The sequence below is a fragment of the Acomys minous genome (genome assembly GCF_964271855.1).
Source record: "Acomys minous genome assembly, chromosome: 4".
Taxonomy (NCBI): domain Eukaryota; kingdom Metazoa; phylum Chordata; class Mammalia; order Rodentia; family Muridae; genus Acomys; species Acomys minous.
Genome location: NC_140486.1, coordinates 50,812,067 through 50,832,459, shown reverse-complemented (window position 1 = coordinate 50,832,459; position 20,393 = coordinate 50,812,067). Strand labels below are relative to the sequence as shown.

Genomic DNA, 20,393 nt, shown 5'->3' with positions numbered 1-20,393 from the left:
CAGAACCGCCTATGATGTCATAATCACAATCCCATTACCTCATCCTGCTGGGGGGGGGGGTGCGGGTTGAGGCGGATAGGGAAAGGAGGGAGTGAACAGCCTCGGGCCCGACTTAGCTTTCAAAGTGTTTTGGGTGAGGACAAATTACAGAACAAGAGGACACAGCCGCGCAACCGTTATAAATCTCAGGATTATAAAGGCTCCAGCATATCCGGCAGCTAGAAGAGGGGCTCCGGGGACTCAGAGCAGGCCCTGATCGGCGATTGGACTACATTTCCCAGCAGCCTTCACGCCGAAGATCGGTCCTTTGCCGGGGGAAGGTGGGGGGGAGGCCTACAGAAAGGTGGCTGTGTCGGAAGGGAGAGGAGACCAGGTGAGAAGACTGTGACTAATACTGTTTCATGGCGTGAGTTGAATGAGACTGTCCAGGTGGGAGGATGGAACAGTGGAAGGAGTGGACAGTGGCTTTGTTTACCTTTATCCGACATGGCTTCCCCTACGGGCTTCAGGATGTACTTCCAACTGGGCCCGTCCACTTTCTGCGATATGTTGGAGGGGGTGATTAGTTAGTGAGAAAACCATCCCCGTCCACAAATCACAGCTCTAGGCTCCTTTCCGACGGCGCTATTCTGAGAAAGATCGAGGGAGAAACGACACAGGGCTCGGGCCCCTTCGGGTGGTTCCGGGGAATTCAACGAACAGGAACGATCCCCCCCCACTATCCTCAAAGGCCCGTTGGTTCGTGCCAGCGCCTTTTAAGGGCACCGTGGGGCGAACGGAGCGCTCAGAGCTGCTCCGGCCGCGGCCCTGGGAGCGGGAGGAGCCGCGGTAGGTAGCGGAGGGCAGGTGGTTCTGGGGCCTCGGGGCGGGCACCGCGACCGTCCCTCCCTCTCTCCCCTCCCCCAGTCCAGCCACTAGTGCGGCGGAGCCTCGCAGGCCGCCTCGGCGGGAGAGCACGGGACCCGGTGGGGGAGGGGGTGGCGGAGTGCATGTCCCAGACCCTCCCCATCCCCTACGTCCTGAGTTCGCTTCCCGCGGTCAGATGGGAAATTCTAATGGAAAGAGGAGAGCGACAGTCCCCCTGAGCAAACCCTGGAGTGCCCCCCCTGGGGTCCAGTAGATACCCCATGCCCCACCCCGCAGGGACAGGCAGGGCAACAGAGGAGAGGTTGAAGATTAGAGGGAGCCTCGCCGTTTGCTTTTTCATCGTGGTGGGGGGATGGGTGCACCCCACTTGCCACCCCTCTGTTCACCAGAACCATATGGAAGAAAAGCAGTCTAAGAGCCACTTACCTTTTCTTGCATCCCCCCCCTGGCTCGCTTGTGTTTTCTTCACTTTCTCCCAGAGGTGTGGGACTGGGAGACCTGGGGGAATGCCCCCAGGGGATTTGTGACTTTCGTTTCCCCTGGCCTGACTGGATCCTAGTTTGTCCGGGTTTCAACACAACCTAAGTATCCCTGAAACACAAGTGTCAGGGCTTGCTTCCATCCAATAGCAGTGTCTGTGTGTGTCTCTGTGTGTGTGTGTGTGTGTGTGTGTGTGTGTGTGTGTGTGTGTGTGTTGGGGGGGTAGGTTTGGTCGTTATCTTAGAGGGCTTGTGCTGGAGGGAGAGCCTGGGCTGAGAGTTAGGCCTGGTGGGGTTCCTGGGAGGGCCAAGCGGCCTGCTGCTCAGTGAAGGACTGAGCCTTGTGCCAGTAATGTTAAGCTGAGAAGTTTTAGCTTGTTTAGTGAAATGTTGAGAGCTGTCTACCCTTCAGATACACAAAATGGAAGGGGAAGGAAGGAAGGCCGCCAGAGAGGGCTCCTCGCACTTTTTGTAATGCCTGCTTGAAAACCAGGAGGCCCCTTGCAGAGCTGGTTTGCCTTCTTTTGTGTCCTGGTTTGATTCCTTATGGCTTCCGTTCTGTTCCCCCTCTCAGCCTGGCCTGTTTTAGGAAACTTAGGCTGAGAGTATCAGTTGCGTTGTGGTAGTTGCATTGTTCCAATTACCGCTGTGTGTGGCCACATCCCAACAATTAAAATGCAGAAAAAAATAGAAAATCCCTCTCTTCAGCTGCTCCTAGAGAGGGCTGGGAGTTTGTTGTGTGTCCAAATGCCTCAGGAAAAGCCTGAAGTTTTTTTGTTTTTTGTTTTTCCCCCCACTCTCTGCCCCTCACGCCTGGTCAGCCTGGAGCCTGGAGCCTCTACTGTAAAAGTCTCCACTCAGGCTCCCTTGGTGTTGAGTCTTGAGGGCTGAGTTAAGTGAGTAGGAGCAGAAGGGATTCCAGCCTCAGCGGCTCCCAGCAGAGCCCCGGAAGCCGCTGAAGGCAGTTCTCAGGAAGCTGGGACTCAGTTCCCAATGGTGGTAACAACTATGCGTGGAAACCATAGTTAGCTGTGGTGGTGATTGACGTCTGCTCCTCTCTTTCAGAGAGCTCCAAATACAGCCTGAGGAAATTTGCTCTTCTTTGGCACCTTCCTCTGAAGAGGTGCCCTCTTTTTTTTTTTTGTAGGGGGTGGGTTACCCCCTCCCCAAAGTCACAGGAGGGGGAGCCTTCAGGCTCTAACATGGTGAGCAAGTGAGGGGGAATGGCACCGAGCCATAGGATAGGTCCCGTTGCTTTCTTCATCCTAAGGCTAACAACACCCCTTCAGGCATACCAGCTCCTTGAAGAGAAAGCTAGAGAGATAAGAAACCACGGTCTACGGGAGCTCTTGTATATAGTTGGTTGGCGAGCTGTTGTACATTCTGATGGTCCATGCGGCCTCCATTCGTGTGATGGAGTAAGACTCTTACACCTATTTCACTTACGGGTAAGCTAGGCAAAACTGTCTGAACAAAATGAATTACGACTAAGGCGCTGGTGGCAGCCTTTTCCCTTCTGTTTTCGGTCAGGGTTTGTAGCCCAGGCTGGCCGTGAGGAACTGCATGTTCCTGCTTTCGCCTCCCACTTGCTGAGACTGCAGGTGTGTGCTCAAGATACAGAGTTATTGCTTGCTTGGCTGTGCTGGCTAATGCTCCACGTACTGTGGTCTGCCTGCTGGTTATTGACGGGAAGAGGCAGAACAAAAGACGTTGGGAACCTCCACTCTTCCTTTGAGCAAGGCCACAGCCCCTCTGGTGGGTAATTGTGTGGGGGTTTGCAGCTGCTTACTGATAAAAGTCAGTTTGCTTCCGTCATGAGGAACGGTCTTGGTTAATTATATCCATGGTCTTTGAATGGGATCATGAAAACAAAAAACTTGGTTGAATGGAGTCGTGAGGTTTTGGTTTTGTTTTGTTTTTCGAGACAGGGTTTCTCTGTGTAGACCTGGCTGTCCTGGGACTCACTTTGTAGATCAGGCTGGCTTCAAACTCAGAGATCCGCCTGCCTCTGCCTCCCAGTGTGGGATTAAAGGCGTGGACTACCAGGCCTGACTGAGTTGTTTTTAATGTCTGTAGAATCGATACGTGATAAGAGCCGGCTGACCACCTGGCCATTCCTTCTCTCCTATAAGAGAAAACCCACAGGATCTACTGGGGATGATGGGTCAGCTGTTCATGGAAAATCCTATTCATTCTGATCTGAAGCAGAAAGCCAGGCCTCCCTGCTCTCTCTGTACTAAACCCCTGTGTTTTAGGAGAAGGGTCCCTTTCTTGGCTTCTGGCTGTAAGATAAAGAGATTGCTGTGCTAACTCGGTATGGAAATGACCACTTGGGCATCTCTCTCGTTTCATCTGTTTTCTAAGTGGTGCTGATGCTCTAGGTAGACACAACAGAGTTTCAACCACGTTAGGAATGGTAAGTAGGTTTCAGTTTGTTTGCCAACTCCAGTTTCTTTTGCTAGGTATCTGGAGTGCCAAGTTTAGAGTGTTTCTGAGGCTATCTTTTAAGCTTCCCAGGAAAGCGCTGTGATCAATGAACAATGTCTGCCCAGGGCCCAGCATAGGGATGCTGTGGTAGGTGTGCCATGCATTCTCCATCTCTGGACCAGGTACATCTCTAATGCTCCTTGGCCCGATCCCTCTGTAATTGGCAGAGTCAGCGGGCATGACTGGAGAGGGACGTCCCAATGGTGCTAGACCGGTGCTGCAGTGGCAGAAGACGGCTTGCGAGTGAGATCAGGAGGAAGGACAGGGACGACACCCGTCATTTGCTCCGAAGTGTGCAAGTCCAATCCTGGGCAGGAACATGATCACCCTGATCACTGAGCAGCTGCAGAAGCAGAGTCTGGATGAGCTGAAATGCACACGCTTCAGCATCAGTCTGGTAAAAGACCAGTGTTTGTGCCTCTGCCTGAGCCTCCCCCTTTTTTTCGGAGGTTGCTACGATTTTTACCCTTGTTCTGTGTTGTATGGAATGTGCTTGTACTGGAAAAGTGCAAAACCCAGCCTAAAGGAAGTGGGCAGAGACACTAAAACCTGGGTGAAGGGGGCTCTGTGATGTTTGAAGGTGAGAATTGTTTCTCACCGACTTTGGGAAGACAATAGGAAGGGGTCTCTATTCTCCAGTTACCCTATGAATTATAGGAAGACTGTAAGAGGTCTCTCAAAATGTCCTTTTCCTGAACCCAAGTAATGATGGATAATCTCTCTCTTAGCCTTTGCCTGATCATGCAGACATATCCAACTGTGGGAACCCTTTCCAGCTTGTGTCTGGTAAGGAATCTAGTTTATGTGTTTATTTGTGCTTCTGTCCCTACATTTCTTTCGTTGGTTTTCGATGACCTGACCTGATTTGCCTACCTCTAGTTTTTGTGGTGGTCTTTTTGTTTTATTTATTTATTTATTTTTGAGACAGTGTCTTACTATGTAGACCAGGCTGGCCTTGAACTTACAGAGATCTCCTGCCTCTGCCTCCAAGGTTGCTTGGGTTTTGTCTGTTTGTTTTTCTGTGTGCTAGAAGCTGTCTAGCTTTGGCTGTCCCAGACCTTGCTCTGTAGACCAGGCTGTCTCCGTCTCCCAAGTGTTGAGATCAAAGTTGTACATCACCAGTGTGTACCACCAGCTGTTTCTGGTGTATTTTTTGCCAGTGCCAGCTTCTGAGAGTTTTGTCAAAGACAGCTTCTGTCTCTATTTTACTGTCCTGTAGGAAAATCATATTTAGTTTGCTCTTTTGTATTTAAGGCCGGGTCTTGTAGCCCAGGCTGACCTAGAACTCTTAACAGTATTGCTGCTAAGTGCAAGGTTACAGGTATGAGCCTAGATCAGTTTAACTTTTCTAATGTAATTGCTTTGAAGAGGTAATACATTTACATAGTTTAAAAATAGCAAAGACATGTTGAGAAAAATTTGTCCTCCCTAGCTGGGCATGGTGATGCATGCCTTTAATCTCAGCACTTGAGGGCTAGGGATAGGCAGATTGCTGTGAGTTCGAGGCCAGCCTGGTCTACAAAGTGATTCCAGGACAGCCAAGACTACACAGAGAAACCCTGTCTTGAAAAACAAAAGAACAAAAATCATCCTCTCCTGTTTCCAACCCACTTAGCTCCGAGCTCCTCCCTAAAAGTCACTTGTGAACGCTGTGGCTCAGTGATAGGGCATTTGGCTGGCATTGTGAGACCCTTCCTTTGCTCTTAAGAACTGTGTAAGGCATGGAGAGGTGACTTCTGTTACTGGTTTTTTGTTTTGCTTTGTTTTCTTACATTTATTATATAAAACATGCACGGGTATGCCTCAGAATGTGGAGATCAGAGGACAATTTGTTTTTTGGTTCTGGTTTTCTTTGTTTTGTTTTGTTGGTTTTTCGAGACAAGGATTCTCTGTGGGTTTTTTGTTTGTTTGTTTGTTTTTGTTTTTGGTTTTGGTTTTTTTTTTTTGAGACAGAGTTTCTCTGTGTAGCCTTGCCTGTCCTGGACTCACTTTGTAGACCAGGCTGGCCTCGAACTCACAGTGATCCGCCTGCCTCTGTCTCCCAAGTGCTGGGATTAAAGGCGTGCACTCAGAGGACAATTTGTAACAATTGGTTCTCTCCCAGCACATGGGTCCCAGGAATGACTGGGACTCACCTGGGACTCAGGTCATTAGGTTCAGCCTGATGCACCTTCACCCCTTGAGCCATCTTGTCGACCTATAAGTTTCTTGTTCCCTTTTTCACATGAGGGGTGGAATTGTGTACGCAACACACATGTGAAGATAGGGGACGACCTGCAGGAGGCAGCCTTCTATGTCTATCTACCATGAAGCATCTAGGAACTAGGGGTCCAACCCACGGCACCTGGCTTGGCAGCAAGTACATTTATTGTTGCACCTTCTTTTTTTTTTTTTTTTTTTTTTCCTTTAATTCTTCGAGAGTCTCTGTGTAGTCTTGGTTGTCATGGACTCACTTTGTAGACCAGGCTGGGCTCGAACTCAAAGAGATCCACCTGCCTCTGCCTCCCAAGTGCTGGGATTAAAGGCGTGCGGCACTAACCCCGCCTGTTGTGCCTTGCTTAGGCCCTGCTAACTAGTTTCTTGTCCACAGACCACAGTCCCCCTTTTTTTTTTTTTTTTTGGTAGTACTTGGGATTGCACCTAGGCTGAGACATAACTAAGCAAGTAGTCTATTATAGAACTGTATCTCCAACTCTATTTTGTTTTGAATTTGTTATGTAGTTAAGGCTGGTGTTGAATTCCTGATCTTCTGCCTCCACCTCATGAGTGCTGGGGTTCCAGGCATGTGCCACCATGCCTAGCTTCCTTTTTTTTCAATTTTGAGATAAGGTTGGTTTTTTCTTTTGTTTTGTTTTTTAATTTCATAGACTGGCTTTGAATTTGTAACCTCCTACCTCAGCCTCTGGGATTACAAGTCTGTGCCACTAGGCCAAGCTCAGAATTTCTAGTTCTTTAGATTATACTTATGGAGGGTGGGGATATGTGTGTACCATGGCCTGTGGGGTCAGGTTGGTTCTTTACTTTTACTGTGCAGGTCTCAGGGATGAACCCGGGTCATCAGGCTTGGCAGCCATCTCTCTAGCCCCTGGATACCTATCTACAAGTAGAAGTCTGTTTTCATGGTTACCTCTTTGGCACTGCTAGTCTGTTTCAGTAAAGTTTAGTACACTTTGGATCTACGTTAGTTTACTTAAATCCCTATTGGTGTGAATGCGGACAGTTGCAGGCTTCTAATTTTGGGGTGTGTGCACATGTATTATATATGCCCCCGTATGTGTGGATACGAAAACACGCACTGAAGCCAGAGAAGGCTCCTGGTGCTCTGGTCTGTCCCTCTGCCTTGTTCCTCTGAGGCAGAGTCTTTCACTGGACCTGGAGGTAAGCTGGCAGCCAGCAAACCTCAGTGAGCATCCTGTCTCCACATTGCAGACTCACCTATGGATGCCTGACAGGTTGTGCTAGGATCCGAAGTCGGGTCCTTATGTCTACACAGCAAGTGTCCTCGCCTCCCTTTCTAGCTGCCTCTCCAGACCCAAATTCTCTTATTTACGGAGAGCTGTAGTGAATCACTTTGTCCCTAGGTCACTTTTGATATGTGAAAAGACTTCAGAAATGTAGATCCCTTGATTATGACTTAACCCAAAGGCCTATGATCACAAGCACAGCTAAGACAGGCGTGGCTGGGTTGCTCCACAGCTTCCTTCCTGGGGTGCCTGGCAAGGGAGGTGAGTGGGCAAAGCAGCTACATTCATTCTCTTTCTCTGAAGCACTTGTTGAAAGCCAGGCGTTGTGCCATAAGGATCCACAATCCCTGCTTTAGAAGGGTTAGTAGGTGAGGGGCTAGTGACCACACACTTCTGTCATCACCTCTGACTTCATATACTTGGATTTGTGCCTTTTCTAGAGAATCCTTGAAAAAAAAACTTGGAATAGGCCCATTCTCCTGAGGCTGTTTCCCCTAAATTGGTCTTACGTGGAAAGATAGAGGCAAGAGGTGGAAGCAGCACTTGGGAGGTAGAGGCAGAAGGATAAAAAAGATGTTCTACATCAGCACTGGCTATATAGCAAGCTTGAGGCAGGTTTGAATTACATGAGACCCTGTCTCAAGAAAGGGCATAATTTCGGGGGACTAGGAAGATGGCTCAGGTGGTAAAGTACTTGCATTATAAGCCTTTGGACCTTTTAGGGGCCCCAGCATCCCCATTAAAGCCAGGTGTGGTGGCAGAGTCTATAATTGTAGTACCTAGAGAGGTAGAGATAGGTTGGCCGGTCAGCCTATCCAAATTGATGAGCAACAGATTCACTGACAGCGCCTACTCATAACAACAAACGCAGAACAAATGTGAGGGAGTAGGCGAGATGTCACAAAGCACTTGATGACGTCGGTTTCATCCACTGGGTCACGTGGTTCCCTAAGTTGTCCTCTCACCGGCTGGCACACGCATGATTGTGGTGTTGGTACACATATATCAGTAAATAAATATACTTTAAGGAAGAACATTTTAGCCAGGTATGGTGGTGCACACCTTTAATCCCAGCACTTAGGAGGCAGAGGCAGGTGGATCTCTGTGAGTTCAAGACCAGCCTGGTCTACAAAGAGAGTTCCATGACAGCCAGAGCCATTACACAGAGAAACTCTGTCTCGAAAAACCAAAAAAAAAGAAAAATTTGGCCGAGTAAGGTGGTGCATGCCTTTAATCCCAGCACTCAGGAGTAGTCAGAGGCGAGTGGATCTCTGAGTTCGAGGCCAGCCTGGTCTACGAAGCAAGTCTAGAACAGCCAAGGCTAACACAGAGAGATCCTGTCTTGAAAAACAAAACAAAAACAAAAACCCAAAAATATATAGTAAAATTTGGTAGAGTAGTTGAGCAAGACATCAGATGTTGACCTCTGGGCTCAACATGTGTAGGTTCTTGCCTCTTCCCACATACACAAACACATAAACATGGACGTATAGACATGCACCAAAAGGTGCAGTGTTGGTTAGAGTGCAGGCAGTGAGGATCACCTGTTTAGCCCTTTTCCTTTCCTTTTGGTTTCCTTATCTTTGGCAGGCACAGGGAGTGCATCACGTTATGTATGTAGCCCGGGTCAGCCTCAAATTCCGCTGTTATTGACAGCTACTGTGAACTCCTGCTTTTCTGCCTTCATCTTCAGAATTCTTGGCTTATGGGCCTGAGCCGCTCTGCCCATCTTGATCCTCCGGTATGTTTGGCTTTAAAAGAAGCCTGGGCATGGCGGTGCACGCCTTTCAACCCAGCACTTGCTATGATAGGTACGTGGATCTCTGAGTTTCAGGCCAGCCTGGTCTGCATAGTAAGTTTCAGGGCAACAAGCTGTGTAGTAAGACCTAGTCTTCTTTGTTGTTGTGGTTTGGTTTGGTTTGGTTTGGTTTGAGACAGGGTTTCTCTGTGTAGCCCTGGCTGTCCTGGACTCACGTTGTTGAACAGTCCTGCCTTGAACTCACAGAGATCTGCCTGCTTCTGTCTCTCAGAGTGCAGGGACTACCAGCATGTACCACTGTACCCAGCTTGTAAAACCTAGTCTTAAAAATAAGTTTTAGGGCCGGGCATGGTGGCACACACCTTTAATCCCAGCACTTGGGAGGCAGGGGCAGGCGGATCTCTGAGTTCCAGGCCAGCCTGGTCTACAGAGCAAATTCCAGGACAGCTAGAGCTATTACACAGAGAAACCCTGTCTCGAAAACCCAAAAACAAAAACAAATAAACAAAAAATAACTTTTAGGGATAGAGAGTTGGCTCCATGGTTAAGCCCTTCTAGAGGTCCTGAGTTTAATTCCTAGCAACCACATGGTGGCTCACAACCATCTATAATGTGATCTGATATGCTCTTCTGGCATGCAGGTGTACATGCAGATAGAGCACTCATACATAAAGTAAATATGTCTTTTTTTTTTTCTTTATTAAAAAAAAAAGTTTTCAGTAGGGCGTGGTAGAGCATGCCTTTAATCCCAGCATTCAGGGAGGCAGAGGCAGGTGGATTGCTTTGAGTTCCAGGATAGCCAGGACTACAAGAGAAACTGTACTAAAAAAAAAAGAAAGAAATTTCAAACATTTATAATGAAGGCCCAAGGGCACACAAATATGAAGGGACAAAGGTAGCAAAGGATCTTAGGGTTTCTCAAGCACAGTTGTGCCGTCAGACCCACATTTTGTTTGCTTTCCTAGGGATGAAAGTGATTGCTTACCTGCTTGATTACTTCCTCTGCTCAGCGCTGCATAGGAGGGGGGAGAGGCCAGAGGAGACCTGGGAGCTGGCTGGGAGCAGGGGAGGTTGGGTTGTAGATTGGGCTGGTCTAGGAGACTGGGGCCCACAAACATACAGGCTTCTCTTTCGTTTGTTTGTTTGGCTTTGTTTTTTTTGTTGTTGTTTGTTTGTTTTTGTTGTTGTTTTGTTTTTTGAGAGAGGGTTTCTCAGTGTAGTCCAAGCTTGAACTCTCTCTGTAGACCAGGCGGGCCTGGAACTCCAGGGATCTGCCCGCCACTGCCTCCTGAGTGCTGGGATTAGAGGTGTAGGCCACCACCTGGCTCTTAGAGATTTCTTGACGACTGCATCTTTGAGAGGAAGTGGCAGACAGTATATAAATGTTTTTTATTGCAGTTGGGTTCTAAGGATGAAGGTAGCATAGTAAAGTTTGGATCCTTTTTCTTCCTTTAATAGCAATGCTTTGGAGCAAGTCAGACCGCGGTCACTTGGGAAAGGGTAATCATAGTACCTTCTTCTTAGAGACCTTTGTGAAGCTGCAGGCATTTTCACTATATTGTGTGGTACATAAGCTCTAAGAGAGTGTTAGCTCTTAACACGTTTTATTATGAATGCCTTTCAGAAGGTGCTTCCTGGAGGGGCCTGCCCCACTGTTCCTGTGCTGAGTTCCAGGACAGCCTCAACTTCAGCTACCATCCCTCAGGCCTAAGCCTGCACCTCAGACCACCCAGTCGGGGAAACTCCCCACAGGAGCAGCCCCTCTCCCAAGTACTGAGCCCTGAACCCCCAGACCCAGAGAAGCTTCCTGTGCCCCCGGCCCCTCCATCCAAGAGGCACTGCCGCTCACTCTCGGTGCCTGTGGACCTGTCTCGCTGGCAGCCAGTGTGGCGGCCCGCCCCCTCCAAGCTGTGGACTCCCATCAAGCACCGGGGCAATGCTGGAGGGGGTGGGCCGCAGGTGCCTCACCAGAGTCCCCCAAAGCGGGTCTCCAGCCTCAGGTTCCTCCAAGCTCCCAGTGCCTCTTCTCAATGTGCCCCAGCCCACAGACCCTACAGCCCTCCTTTCTTCAGCCTGGCCCTGGCCCAGGATTCCTCTCAACCCTGCGCCACCTCCCCTCAGAGTGGTTCTTGGGAGAGTGATGCTGAGTCCCTGTCACCCTGCCCACCACAGCGTCGCTTCTCCCTGTCACCCAGCCTGGGCCCACAGGCAAGCCGCTTCCTGCCCTCTGCCCGGAGCTCCCCTGCGTCTTCCCCAGAACTGCCCTGGAGACCCCGGGGCCTCCGAAACCTTCCCCGAAGCCGCTCTCAGCCTTGTGATCTGGACGCCCGCAAAACTGGGGTCAAGCGGCGTCATGAAGAGGACTCCCGGCGCCTGCGGCCTTCCTTGGACTTTGACAAGATGAATCAGGTGGGACTGGTGAACCAGAAGACTGTAGCGTTTGTGCAAGAAGATCATTCCGGAACTATTGAGTTTTAACCTTTCAGGTTTTCTGCCCTGTCAAATCAGTCCCTGATGTTTCAAAGAAACCAGGCCGAGACAGTAAACCTTCAGACAGGGGTCCCTAAGTGACCTGCCAGAGGCACAGAATTCCTGTCACCAGGGCCTGCTTGTCCTCAGAGTTGGTTTTTCTCCCAGGCTTCTTGCTTCATGTAAGCCTTTGGAGGCTTGCACAAATTCAGCAAGCACTTTTCTAAAGCCCTGGTCTGCGAGCAGTTGTTGCATATGTACTTGTCCACTCTTTCCATATTTTTCTTTCTAGATCACTTGGTCATAGGTATCTGAGAATTGGTTCCTTTGGCCATCCAGCCCCTCAGGAGTGTGTGGACTTGGTTCTGCTTAGGCACTGGCACGTGAGAGTGGCCAGATAAGTAGATGGTGGCAGTGTCAGCATGAAGCTCATAAATGAGTTTTGCTTTGTTTTAGATGACATCTTTCTGTTTAGCCCAGGCTAGCTTCAGCTTCCTGAGCTATGAAATATCAGGTCCCACCGTGGCCTGCATCACTCCCAGCTCCTTTTCTTTTCTGTGGTGCTTGTGAGTGACCCTGTGTCCTGAGACGTGCTGTGTAAATGCTTTGCCGCTGAGTGAACGCTCAGCCCTCCAGCTCCTGTTCTTCGGTTGTTGGTTTGGTTTGGCTTGTTTTTTCAAGTCAGGGTCTCATTGTTGTAGCCCTAGCTAGCCCGGGACTCACTATGTAGACCAACTGGCCTTGAACTTGCAGAGATCTGCCTGCCTCTGTCTCCCAGGTGCTAGGATTAAAAGTGGGAACTGGGGTTCTGCCCTCAGAGAATGTACATGTGTATTACATGTGTCAAAGTTTACGACTTGGGACTTCACCCCAAAGCTTAGAATTTCTGAGCTGGGTGTGGTGGCACATACCTGTAATCCCAGCACTCAAAATAAAGTAAATAAATCTCTTTATTATTATTATTAAAATAAAATAGTTTTCAGTATGGCGTGTAATAGCACACCTTTAATCCCAGCATTCAGGGAGGCAGAGGCAGGTGGATCTCTGTGAATTCGAGGCCAGTCTGGTCTACAAAGTGAGTCCAGGACACCCAAGGCTACACAGAGAAACCCTGTTTTAAAAAGAAAAACAGACCAACCAACCAGAATATCTGCTTTCAAGTGTAATTGAGAGGGCCACTTTAAAATTTATTTTTGAAGAGCCAGGAGAGATGGCTCTTCCAGAGGACCTGAATTTTGTTCCTAGTACCCACATAGTGGCGCACAGCTGTAACTTGGTAACTGTAAGTTCCAGAGGATTTGCTGCTCGGCAGACATTGTACTGTGCATGTGCTACATAGACACACGTGTAGGCAAAACACCCATACACATAAACTAGAAAACATAAAATGTTTTAATATGATATTTTTAGGTTACTTTGGGAAATCAATATCTTTGTTTCAACTTTGTTGACAGAAACCGTACTCAGGAGGTCTCTGTCTCCAAGAAACAGCTGGAGAAAGCAGCAGCATCTCCCCACCGTGGTTCATGGCCTGCAGCCCTGTGCCTCTCTCTGCTTCCTGCAGTCCTGTTGAGGGTTCATCCCAGGTGCTGAGTGAAAGCGAAGAGGAAGAGGAAGGCTCCGTGCGATGGGGACGGCAGGCACTGAGCAAGCGGACATTGTGTCAGCAGGACTTTGGGGACCTGGACCTGAATCTGATCGAGGAAAACTAAAACTGAGAGGCCGCTTCCGGGGCCCACAGACTGACTGTCTAATGGCTACTAACAAGTGTGAAGGCCCCAAGGCTGAGGGCCCAGCCTGGGAAAGGGGGTGAGTGGAGGGCTCTGACTCAGGGCAGCCGAAGTCTTCTCGCTCCAGCAAGCTCGACCATGCCAAGAGACTGGCGGGGACAAGATAAACGGAGCTGGTGGCGGGAGGGACAGCCCCAGAGCAGAGCCTCCCCATGGCGGCCCTGAGTGTGAGTATCCTTGCCACTGAGAGAGCAGTGGGCAGGGAAGGAAGGGGTCTGCTGACCCCAGCTCGGGGAATTTCACTAGCCCCTTTGCTTCAAAGGGCACTTGTGTCTTAGAATTTGGCCAGGGTGGGGGGGTTCAGTCAGCCTCCTCGGAGAAATTGTGTGAGTGCGTGTGAGTGCATGGGCGTACACTTGAGGAAAGGTGCGTTTGTATAGCCTTAGGGAAGGAAGGCAGTTGCTCCTTTAACAGCTGGGCATTAGGATGCCCTCGAACCTTGTTTTTTTGGGGTTTTTTTTTGTTTTCTTAATATGACATTGGGATTGGGCTTGTTCAAGGTGTCAAGAGGAGAGAGGGCTCTTCCCCGCCCCCCCCCCCCCAATAGCTCTGGAGCCAGGCTTAAGTTCATAGCATCACTGCTCTGCAAATGGTTCTGTTTTGGGGTCTACCAGAATTTTTTGAGTACTGTGACCTCAACTAATAGTCTTTTCTTCAGTCTCACCCTCTCTCAGGAGATAACTCTAGTACTGAGGGCTTGTGGGAAGGTCACCACAATCATTGTTTTCATCCGATTATCTAAGCTGTGTACAGCCTGCCTCTCTTGTTCTCTGAGTCGGTGCAGACATGGGCAACTGAGGCAGAGCTCAGAGCTCCATCTCTCTTTTCTTCACCAAGGGGACCTTTTATTTTCTGATCTTTCAAGTCAGAAATAAAGCTGATCCCCAGAATATGTTGAGGCAAACCAGCACCAGGAGCAGTGACATTTGGTCCCCAGAAGTCCTTTAGCCCACCCCAGCACTGCCTTCTGGAAGCTGGCTACAGGGAAACTCATCCTTGGGAGATGTAGGCCCAGTCTCTTTCTGTTCTGCTTGAGGAGGAGGATGGGTGTTCAGCATTTAATAGTTTGCTTGTCTTCCACTCTTGCCAGGAAATGTTTATTTGCCTCTAATTGGCCCTGAGAGACCACAGAGAGGCTGGGCTCACTGAGGGACTACGTGGGGATGTGTAAAGGAAAGGCCATGAAAAGCAGCTGGGGTTGTTGTTGTTGGATTGAATTTCCTTTTTTGTTTCTTACCCACAACTTCAGCCAGTGCAGGTCTCAGTGGCTAGAGTGATGGATTTAAAGTTTGCAGATACCTTGGTAGGGTTGGCACCAGTGGGCATGCATGTAGAAGCCACCACTATTGCAGTTTTCGAGACTTTGTTTAGAACACCCTGGTTAACGAAATTGGACCTGCCCTCCCTGTTTATTACAGTAAGGGCATTTTTCTGTTCAGTTTCCACGGTGTCATAGGGCCCAATTCCGAATGTTACAGAAAACAGCCGAGGTCATGTTTTCTCTTCCTTGTGGAATTGAGCCTGATGTTTAATGTCTCCCACATGTTAACAGGAATACTACTGAGGCTTCAGACTCTTTGCCTCCACTTCAGGGGGAGGTAGCCATGTCTTATTGAGCCTGTGGCCCTCAGAGGTTCTACCTTTCCAGGGCTCCTCCCTTTCTCCTGGCTAGTTACCACATATTACCACTGGGCTACCAGTCTCTAAGGGCCTACCAGAGGCTCTCTTGAGAATCCAGGGAAACTGAGCCCAGGAGTTATCTTGGGTTTCATCTTTCCGTGGTTCTCCCTCTTTGGTCCATAATTTCCCTGGTGCCAGCTTCTTTTCCACCTGGGGCATCCTCATCCCTGGGCTCTCTGCTGCAGATGGCAGTGCCAGCCTCCAACAGGTTACTGGCAGTGCCAACTGGGGTCTCTGTGCAGGCCCTGAGTTTAAATGAAGGCAGGGATTCTGCCTCCATCCTGGCTTTCCCAAAGCCTTTAGGTCACTCCCCTTAGGGAAGGGGGCCTACAGTTGTCATATTTTAATTCCATTACTTTAAGTCTGGAATGTTAAACTAGGCAGCACTATCATCCTGCTTCCCAGGCTAAATGCCTCTGGCCCTGGAACAAGCCTTTTCAAGACGTGAATCATTTGCTTTACACAATAGATCTGTTCCAATAGATCTGTGTAAACCAAACGCTATTTTTTAATGCATTTGGACTGCTGACCATTTAAAAGCAGCCTATGATTGCTTCTTTTGTAAAGCAAGCAACTTCCCTCTACTTTAGCCAGTGTCATTATTTGGGTTTTCACATTTGGGCTTACCCAGAGTGGAGCATACCTCCGGGGCTTGTGGCTGATGCTGTGTAGACGTCTGCGTCTGTGCTGCGTGTGTGGTGTGGCTGGCCGGTAGGTGAGTATTCCTGCGTGTGTGAGGGAAGCCACTCCCAGGCTGATGCTCTCCTCCTGTGCCCGGTGACTGCCCATGGCAGCCCTGCTGCCCTTCGTTCCCACCTGCTGCCAAAGTCCCTGTGCTAATGGGATTACAGAAACAAAAAGTGGAAACGTTTTTCGTAAACTTTGTTTTATATTAAAAAATCCATAAGTCTGTGTGTGTTAAAACATGAGGTTCTGCCTCTGTGGCTGTGTTTGAAAAAATAAAGTTTTATTAGAATAATCCATTTTCCCAAGCAACCTTGTGTGCTATAGTGTCTTTTTCCCTTACTTGCACACACACACACACACACACACACACAAAGAGAGACAGAGGAAGAAGCAGAAGTCCACCTAACTTGCCAATCCCTTTAAGGCATGGCCATGCCATTCCAAAAGGGCAGTATCTGGTACCTAGACCCTTCTGTGGTCAGAGCCTGTTGCCTGGGATTCTGTCAGTATGGCTTAGTCTCTGTTTCTCTGGTGCTTAATACGCATTGCCTCCTTCCTGACGTCACTCTTTTTCCAGCTGCTTAAAGTCAAGCACTAATGCAATTCTACTTCTCTGAGAAACGTTTCATGGTACAGTTAGAACCTTGACTGGGTTGATTCAGAGGCTTTGGGTGATAGGCGAAGGCAGAAAGGAGTCTCTTCATTAGGGTTTCCACATGCTATATGTTGGAGAGATGGAGATTTAGTCATCAAAATTCAGATCCAAAGACCTGGGAAACTCCTGCTTGCAGCCAGGCATAGTGGCGCATGCCTGTAATCCTAGCACTTGGGAGGCAGAGGCAGGTGGGTTGATGTGAGTTGAAGGCCAGCCTGGTCCAGGACAGCCAAGGCTACACAGAGAAACCCTGTCTTGGAAAACCAAAATAAATAAAAATCATGTTTGCAGCTGGGTGAGGTGGCATATGCCTGGAACCCCAGCACTCAGAAAGGCAGAGCCAGGCAGATTGCTGTGAGTTCGAGGCTAGCCTGGACTACAAAGTGCGTCCAGGACAGCCATGGCTATGCAGAGAAACCCTGTCTTGGAAAAACCAAAACCAAAACCAACCACCCCCCCAAAAAAAAATCCTGTTGGCAGAATGATCCTAAAAGCAAAGCTCTTTTGACCTAGAAAACAACAAGTTCCCTAATGCTCCAATTGTTGCCTGTAAAACAGTGTTGCTGAAGTCTTGACTTTCCTATTCCACCCTTCTTAAGTAACATTTTTCTAATGTGTATGGATGAAATACAGTTACTTAAGAGAGCCAAGCAAGGGCCTCTGGCCAGAAAGTTTAGCCTTTCTTTACCAGGCTGCAGGAAGAATCAAGTTGCTTAGCTTATGTCCCACTTTCCTGCTTCAGATTTGTGGTACTCATCTTGGAATACCAACGAAGTGTGCAGGGCAGGGTTGGCTTGGCTACCTGGGGCAGGAACCTGCAGCTGAAATTAGACCCTACAGAGTAGTAGTTGCCACCTGCCCCGGGAACAAAGGAGGAGGAGTTTTGGAGACAGACTTAAGGGGTTAAAGAGGTTTCTATTTCAGCCTTTACTTTCTTCACAACTATTCTGTTTCATCTTCTGCTTGAGCCAGCAGCAAAGTTTGAACAACTAAAATGACATTGATGTTGCCCCTTATTTTTTACTTCATTTTATAGCTGGTTTTAATTTTTTTCCTTTCTTATTTTGGTGTGGGTGCATGTGCATGTGTGTGTGTGGTGCTGGGGACAAAAAGCAAGGGTCTTGTACACACTAAGTGAATATTCTCACTCAGCTCTATTCCCAGTTCTAAGGTTCTGTTTTCTGTTAATTTTTTGAGGTCAGATGTGTCTATCACTTTTGTTGCTGGATTCATAGGATCGAAGTGTAGATTTTATGAGGGCAGGGATTGTTTTATTCAGTGTTGTGGCTTCAACTGTTTTGTTTGTTTGTTTGTGTAGTTGGTTGGTTTTTTTGTTTTTGTATCTTTGGTTTTTCAAGACAAGGCTTCTCTGTGTAGCAGCTCTGGCTGTCCTGGACTCACTTTGTAGACCAGGCTGGCCTCGAATTCACAGAGATCCACCTGCCATTGCCTCCCGAGTGCTGGGGTGGCCTTAGCTGTTAAAATGTCTTTTATTTGCCTGATGTGATTGTTAGCTTGTAGGCTTTCTGCCTCCATCTACTAACCTAGGCCTACCCCTGAAAGCTTCTGGCCTCCATACAATTTAATCTAGGCCTAGCATGTTTTCAGCCTCTGAGACTTACTGTTGAATAAGCTCACTTTTTCTAGCTCCTTCTGAATTCTGGCTGGCTGGTTCAATTCAACTATGGCTCAAGCGCCTCTCCTAGCTGACTGATTCAAACTGGCTTCTCTTGACTTCTGACTGAATTGCTCTGCTTGGCCTCAAACTCTAGCAATCTGTTCTAATCTAGCTCCGTCTTATTCTCCGGCTCGTTCTGTATTCGCCTGTGTCTATATTGTTCTCTCTCTCTTCAACCTGTCTTTGTACAACTGTCCCAGGAAAACTGCCTCCTTCCCCCCTCCCTCTGCGTTGCTCCCGGGTCCTCTTTTCCTTTCTTTTCTGGTGTGAGTTGGATATCTCTGGCTTATTCTGTCAAATCTTTCTAATAATTTGTCACTTTGTCTGCCTCTCGATTAGACAACACTTTGCAACATCAGTGCTTCCTTCTTCAAACTAATTTTACCTTGTTTGAGATGAAAGGTGTTTACTAAGGGTGGGTATGTATTCCAGCCAGAAGGATTAAAGGTGTGTACACGTCTGCATTCCAGCTGGATCACACAGACTTATGCATGTCATCTCTTGCTGTAGCAGCCATGCAACACTTTGGAAATTTCCTGGCATACCAAAAAAAAAAAAAAAAAAAAAAAAAGTACCTATTTTACCTGTTGGATGAATTTCTCCTTTGCCCACCCCATCCCTAAGCTTAAATATAGTTGTCAGCGGTGTTGTTGAAAACCAGCGTTAGATGCTGGGGCGGTGATTAAAGCTCCATAATGGGAAGGAAAACTTCTAGTTAATTTTGGTAGAAAAGATGCAAGGCAGATAGGCCCTACATGGATTCACCTGAATTCCTTCTGTGAATAATTTGTGCCCTAGAGCCATGTGCTCTAAGGGTTCTCAGCCCAAGCTTAAGGTTTGCTATGGGAGATAGAAGTTACAAGGATTAGGGGCTGGGCATGTTTGTTTGTTTGTTTGTTTGTTTGTTTAACCTCAGAGGCAGACTGGTCTACATAGTAAGTTCCAGGCTACCCTGGGGCACAGCGTGAGACCCTTAAAAGGTTACAAGGAATAGGAGGGAATTTTTGTTTCCTTGGTATTCCACTGGGGTCATCCCAGTATTTGCTTTTTAAAAAAAAAAAAGTAGGTCAAAGATATAGATAGGGAAATAACTAGGTAGTCAGAGAACCTTTGGACTGATGAAAAAAAAAAAGCCACTTTTAGAGCAACAGTCATGGTTTACTACCAGCCAGGCCTTGCCTCTTTCTGGTTTGTGTCCCCTTAAGTCTGTGTATTCAAGAAAGTGTTAGAAACAAGGTAATCTAATATCAGCAGCATTAAATGCTTGAGGCTCTTCACTGATTATTGTGATTTAGTCTAGCCAAAATGTCAGCAACCTCTCCCTGTACCACCTCCTTTTCTAATTGGGACTGAAGATTATCTCATACTTGAAATAGTTCTAATACATGTTACTGTACTTTCTTTGCCTGCAACCCCATTATTTCCATAGCAAAATCAAATCGTCTCTTTCCCATTTCCCTACAAGTTGAATAACATCTAAGCTTAATAACATTGGAAGACTGGGGCTAGCGAGGTGGCTCAGAGGTTAAGGGTACCTGCTGCTCCCTGCTTTTGCAGAGGACCAGGGTTCAGTTCTCAGCACCCAGATGACAACTGTTTTCTAATTCCAGTTCCAGGGATCTGGCGCCCTCTTGTGGCTTCCACAGTGGCACATAGTCGTATACATGCAGGCAAAATTCTGAACCACATAACAAAAGTTTTTTTGAGTTTTTTTGTTTTGGTTTCGTTTTCGGTTTTTTTGTTGTTCTTTTTTTTTTTTTTTTTTTGTTTGTTTTTAGACAGGTTCTCACTATGTCACTCTGGCTGGCCTAAATCTCCCTAAATCGATTAGGTTGGCCTCAAACTCTGTCTGCCTATTCCCCCAGAGTGCCAAAGAGCAAGTGCCACCACACGTGGCTAAAATAAATCTTCAAAAACCAGTAACGTTGGCTCATTAGAAAAGGGATGGCGCTCTATGGGTTCAAGGCAGAGCACTTAAGATATTAAAAGCCAATGAAAATCAGCATAAGCACACCCAATGGATGTTCGCTTTGGCCAATGGGGAAGGAACCTATCAAGTACTGAACTACTGATGGGCCAATGGGAAGGAAGATAGTGTCCCATATGGATCAATGTTTTCTAACATGACGGGAGGGTAACTAGCTTTAGGATAGGGGGAAAACCGTTAATAATTATAGGGTTAGTAGTCAGTCCAAAACATCCGTCTTCTATGTACCTTGCCTCATGTCCCCGCCCTCTTAAAAGTCTTTGGTATTGTCTAAGGAAGAGTAAGCTTACACTCCTGAGCACCTGACTCCCTGAGCTGAAGTTAGACTAGGCCTAAGGATGGTGCTACTGGGGGGGCGAGAGGGGATAAAGGACCCGCCCAACTCCCCGCC

General features: G+C 48.0%; 1 protein-coding gene across 3 annotated transcripts; it reads left to right on the top strand.

Annotated features, from left to right (window-relative positions):
* The first annotated feature begins 65 nt into the window (after positions 1-65).
* On the top strand, positions 66-15,991 carry FAM53C (family with sequence similarity 53 member C). 3 transcript variants are annotated; one of them, XM_084780065.1, is made up of 5 exons: positions 66-373; positions 4,001-4,230; positions 4,562-4,619; positions 10,681-11,465; positions 12,980-15,991. In XM_084780065.1, exons 2-5 carry the CDS (start codon positions 4,153-4,155, stop codon positions 13,235-13,237), a joined length of 1,179 nt encoding a protein of 392 aa, XP_084636191.1. In that variant the 5' UTR covers positions 66-373; positions 4,001-4,152; the 3' UTR covers positions 13,238-15,991. The 3 variants fall into 3 exon arrangements, with proteins under 3 accessions (XP_084636191.1, XP_084636192.1, XP_084636190.1); XM_084780066.1 differs by lacking the exon at positions 66-373 and adding an exon at positions 384-406; XM_084780064.1 differs by lacking the exon at positions 66-373 and adding an exon at positions 700-828.
* Positions 15,992-20,393: the final 4,402 nt, after the last annotated feature.

Bases quoted from the DNA above. Each gene is read 5' to 3' on its own strand.
- FAM53C (XM_084780065.1), top strand. From the start codon at position 4,153: ATGATCACCCTGATCACTGAGCAGCTGCAGAAGCAGAGTCTGGATGAG. The intron at 4,620-10,680 runs GTAAGGAATCTA...AATGCCTTTCAG, and splicing joins CCCTTTCCAGCTTGTGTCTG to AAGGTGCTTCCTGGAGGGGC. The intron at 11,466-12,979 runs GTGGGACTGGTG...CTTTGTTGACAG, and splicing joins ACTTTGACAAGATGAATCAG to AAACCGTACTCAGGAGGTCT.